This window comes from Strongylocentrotus purpuratus, unplaced genomic scaffold, assembly GCF_000002235.5.
Source record: "Strongylocentrotus purpuratus isolate Spur 01 unplaced genomic scaffold, Spur_5.0 spur5_scaffold_11, whole genome shotgun sequence".
Taxonomy (NCBI): domain Eukaryota; kingdom Metazoa; phylum Echinodermata; class Echinoidea; order Camarodonta; family Strongylocentrotidae; genus Strongylocentrotus; species Strongylocentrotus purpuratus.
In genome coordinates, this window is record NW_022145596.1 from 11,151,952 (window position 1) to 11,156,808 (window position 4,857).

The 4,857-nt window shown below is 40.1% G+C and overlaps 1 protein-coding gene across 1 annotated transcript; it reads right to left on the reverse strand.

Moving 5' to 3' along the window:
* Positions 1 to 505: 505 nt before the first annotated feature.
* On the reverse strand, positions 506 to 3,302 carry LOC100888551 (neuropeptide CCHamide-1 receptor-like). Its single transcript, XM_030980634.1, has one exon. It carries the CDS (start codon positions 3,269 to 3,271, stop codon positions 2,069 to 2,071), a length of 1,203 nt encoding a protein of 400 aa, XP_030836494.1. The 5' UTR covers positions 3,272 to 3,302; the 3' UTR covers positions 506 to 2,068.
* Positions 3,303 to 4,857: the final 1,555 nt, after the last annotated feature.

Below are 4,857 nucleotides of genomic sequence, written 5' to 3' on the forward strand. Positions count from 1 at the left end.
ATTATTATTAGTAGTAGTAGTAGTAGTAGCAGCAGCAGCAGTTGTCGTCGTACTGGTGGGGTGGTAGTAGTAGTAGTAGCAATAGTGACAATATCAGTAGCAGTAATCGCAGTAGGAATACTAGTAGAAGTAGAAGAAGAAGAAGAAGAAGAAGAAGAAGAAGAAGAAGAAGAAGAAGAAAAAAAAAGTAGTAGTAGAAGTAGTAGTAGTAGTAGTAGTATTAGCATCAGTTAGTAGTAGGAGTATATACAGTAGTAGTAGTAGTAGTAGTAGTAGTAGTAGTAGTAGTAGTAGTAGTAGTAGTAGTCGTCGTTATCGTTGTACAATATATAGTTTTGGGCCATCGCAAACATTAATATTTTCGCTGAACTTGATTGGATGTATAGGCCTACTTAAGTTTACCACTTGCAGTATTTTGTAGCGGTACATTTAAGATAAGAATATATCCTTCAGTGTTGTGCTAGTGATATCATACATGCTGTGATTGGAGAAGTGGTTTCTAGTAAACCAGTATAATGGTATTTGGTGTAACCATAGGTTGAAGAATCAGTATGAGTGCAATGTTACGCCCGTTGTACATTATGCGTCATTTGCCTGACGTTTGACTGCGTCAGCGACTGGTGTGATCTCTGACGCACCACGTGAGAGTGACATCGTATCAAAAATGATTGCAAAACGTACAGTGTCAACGTTGCGTTGACCTTGACGTAAGGCTATTTGCCTGGAAATAACGCGATCAAAATGACAACTCGTGTGCATCATGTATAAGTTAATGATTGATTGATTGATTGATTGATTGCAGTCTTAAAAAAGAATTCAACCGTAAGGTTCTAACTTTGATGGAAGGAAAAAAAAATCAGAGACAAAAAAATACAATAAGAATGGATAAATGATTGAAAATTGAGTTCAGTAAAATGTAAGCACATTTTGAAATGACGCATTGCCTCTTTACTGAGTGGTATATCCCGTTTTCTCCCAAGTATATTTCCCCCTTAGGGCCGTACATGATATTGTGGGTAGATAGTTATGAGTGGTCCGCCAACAAAAGAAAAGTACCTTCTCGGTCCTAGAATTTCGAAAGATGATCTTTTACTCATGGTGTTTGTCATTTCAAAAGGGAGTATTGTTCCTGATAACACATTACACTGGATATTATTACCGATTCACCAGTCTGAAAATTACCATAATATCTTGTGAATTTAAATTATAATAAATCATGACTTTATTCACCCGACTTCGTTCAACTTTCAACAATCTGTTTTTTCTCTCTTCTATTTTTGTTCAAACCAAATTGATTTCGTGGTTTGATTGCCTAGAAAGTTGCCAAATGGGTTAAACAGAACAATTTTTTTTGTTTTGGGGTCATCCGCGAGTAGTAATCGAAAAGAACATTGAAAACTGTGCGGAAAGACTACGAATACGATAGAGAGTGTGAACACCCACTGATGGTACACTTTTCTACCTCTAGCCACAGTGTCAAAACATTTCCAATACACACCAATTACGCACACTGTGGATCAAATTATACAAGGTGTGTTCACATAATCAGTAATTCAGCGTCTACTTCTTTATTCTTTTAACACTGTGTATCTTCTTTCCCACAGGGACTATAAAGCCCCTTGCTTACGAAGTGTCATTTCGATTTCGTAATTACCTGATTTCATCAAGTCCGTGGAGGTAGTCAGCCCGTATTATGACGGTTAATTAAACATTGTTCACTTGACATTCATCTTGTGTAATATACCACGCAAACGTGACATTTCAAAGACCACGTAAGTCGCTCAGGCTGACCTGCGTCAGTAAAATGACACCCCATGTGCAACGGACACTCGTTTTAGAGCGTTGAAAGAATAATGATTCAGATAAATCTCAAAAAAAGGGCAATGTGATTCGCTTACAATACGAAATTATCGTTTAGTTGCGAATTGAAATCAATCTTTATTCACCGTTCAATGAAGCAGAGGTGTTCCATCCAATGGCTACTCGAATCCCTAACATCTTTGTCCTTAATCTGGTTGGTTATGGAATGTGCATCTTATGTACATGATAGTTGATCGTGAAGTCGTGTTCACACTGCGTCTGACGCAGTACGGACGTAATGGTTCTCAATGTTGTTTGTGTTATCTACCAACGGAAGGTTTATCTGGGGGATAGAACGTAGGGATGGTGTGCGAATGATGACGGAACTCCTGGTGCGTCCGCTGGCCTCGCTAGATATCGGGACCCTTCGGGTAAACCGATGAAGACCGAACTTCCTCGCGAGGTGTTGCCGAAACGACGAACTCATGGAGTAAAGAATGATAGGATTGATACAGGATGCCAGATAGTACATGACAATACGAGCGCGACGAAAAATATTCATTGACCTCGTACCGAACACAAACACGTCGAAACCAAACATTAGCCATGCGCTGTAGATATACTGAGGCAACCAGCAGATTGTGAACACGAGTGTGATGAGGAAAAGGTTGATTGAGACTCGAACCCTGGCCTTGCTATCCGCGCTCCCTCTTCGTCTGCGCTGTAGAATTGTCTTTTCTAGAAGGAGCTTCTTGGCACAGAGCCCGTAAAAGATGGCCATGGAGCATACAGGCAGGACGTACATAAACACAAGCTGTAACAAGTAGTAGATGTGATAGGAGACGTGCTCGTAGCGAAACGTGCAGGTGGTTTGAAACGACGGCAAAGCCGCGACGAAAACATACGAGGCGATCGCGCTGGCGATTCCCCAGATGATAAGGCAAATAACAACAGTTGCGCGCATGATGCGCAACCGACGCACAAGAAAAGGCTTCACAATGGCGAAATACCGCTCAATGCTAATCGCGGTTAGACTCAACGATGACACGCCGAACGACGTGAAATAAAAGAAATGATTCAAACGGCAATAGTGGAATGAAGTTGTCATGTATGAGGGCGCTATAGTTGGCGGTCCAGTTATGAGGACAAAGAGGAAGTCTCCGAGAGCAAGATTCGCCAAGAGGATGTTCGGTGATGTCCGCAACTCTCGCACCGATGCAACCAGGTAGATAAGAGTCCCATTTGTCATCGTTCCAAGAACCAATTCCATGACTATGATAATGGTGTATGCTATAGGTGAGGAGGGCATTTTGGGCCGGAACGGCGGTAGATCCGTACCGTTCCAATAGTAATCAAAAGGGGACACGCTGTCTGTCTGGAACAGAGACATGGTGGGTAGATCCAGGAGCGAGTCCAGGTGTGGTTCCAGATGCGGCTCCAGATGTGATTCTATATTCGGCTCCGTTAACATGATCGATATCCTTGCTTTGGTTAGTAGTGCATCTAGAGCCTGAGTGTTAGAGAAGAAGAGAAAATGAAATGGGTTAGGTGGAAACGATGAGCAATGTGGATAAGATTAAATGGTTAAGAACATAAAGGTGCACACTTCGGATGGATAAAGGGTTCGACCAATGCTATGGTTCAAGGTAAGCGTATTCAATCATTTATTGTCCCATATACGTTTACCATGAACAATGGATATGATCATTTTAATTAATATTTTACCCGATGCAAACGCAAGTAAAGCTATCTACTTTAGATACCAGCATATACCAGCAGATATCACCAGATATCCTTCAATCCATGATGTAGTCGGTAACCTTTTGGGCATACCTTGGACTGACCCTGAAATATATTCTGTAGTAGGTACACCCGCAGTAAAATTGAATTTTGAAAGAAACTGTCTATAATTCATTTTTAAAAGTAAATAATCAATTTCAATACAAGAAGGAGTGGTTTAGACCGAGAAAACTTTACGAAAGCTTGTTGAAAACTACAAATTAGATTTTAGTCAAATATTGGCTAGCAAATTAGTGGAATGATGAATTTCCATGACCGAGGACTAATGAATTTTTATCATGATGATGTAAATGTAGATATAAAATTTAAATGAAGACAGATGTATATTAAGAGCAGATGTTTTCCTCATTTTAAACATGGGTATCTTCACAATCGAAATAGCAAGCCAAATAAAGACTTTGCACATTTTCACATTTTCTAATCAAATACAGGTTCACGAAACCAAATGGACAGCGAGACCGAGAAATTCAGTGTTGTGAGTTTTCGGACTTCCCTTTGGCGGGCCTTCGGTCTTGTGAACTTACGGTAAACTGTGAAGTTGCTAACACATCATTAATGAAACAATATTACAAGTCCCAGGAAATGAAAGTGGACTGAGGAAGAAATGGGCAATTAGGGATTAATGATGCGCGCACCGAAGGTCTCCTTTTACTTTAATAACCATTCCAATTATCGAGAAGATTGCATTGAGGTCACATACGTCCTTCGACAAAAAAATATAATTGAAATACGGATGGAAACTAAACTTGAACTACAATTATTCTAGGAATACAATTAATGTGCTGTTATAGACCACAGCGAGATGGGACAAGGGAAGAAGCATGTATAATGATGCATCTCAAATATGGAGGTGAACTTAAACTTGAACTATATATTCTTGGAATTATACAAATAATGTGGTATTATGGACCGATCGGTTTGAGGCCGAAAGGAGTGAAGATAGTAAAGTTCAAATATGGGGGGAACTTTACTTTACTGCAGTTTCTAGCAATATAATGCAATGTTATAGACCACATGGAGATGGGACTAATGAAGAGGGATGCAGATAATGCAGTTCAAGTGTGGACGGAACCTAAACATGAACTGCAGTACTAGAAATGAATTGCGACTAGGGAGATAGAGACACAAGGTTCGGGTTCTGGTGTTGAATCGAATGGAGACGGAGCCTATGTAATTGGGACTGCAGTTCTAGGAATACAATAGATCAGGAGCATGCTGCGTTGCATCCAGAACTGACAAGTTTATAAAGAGAGATAG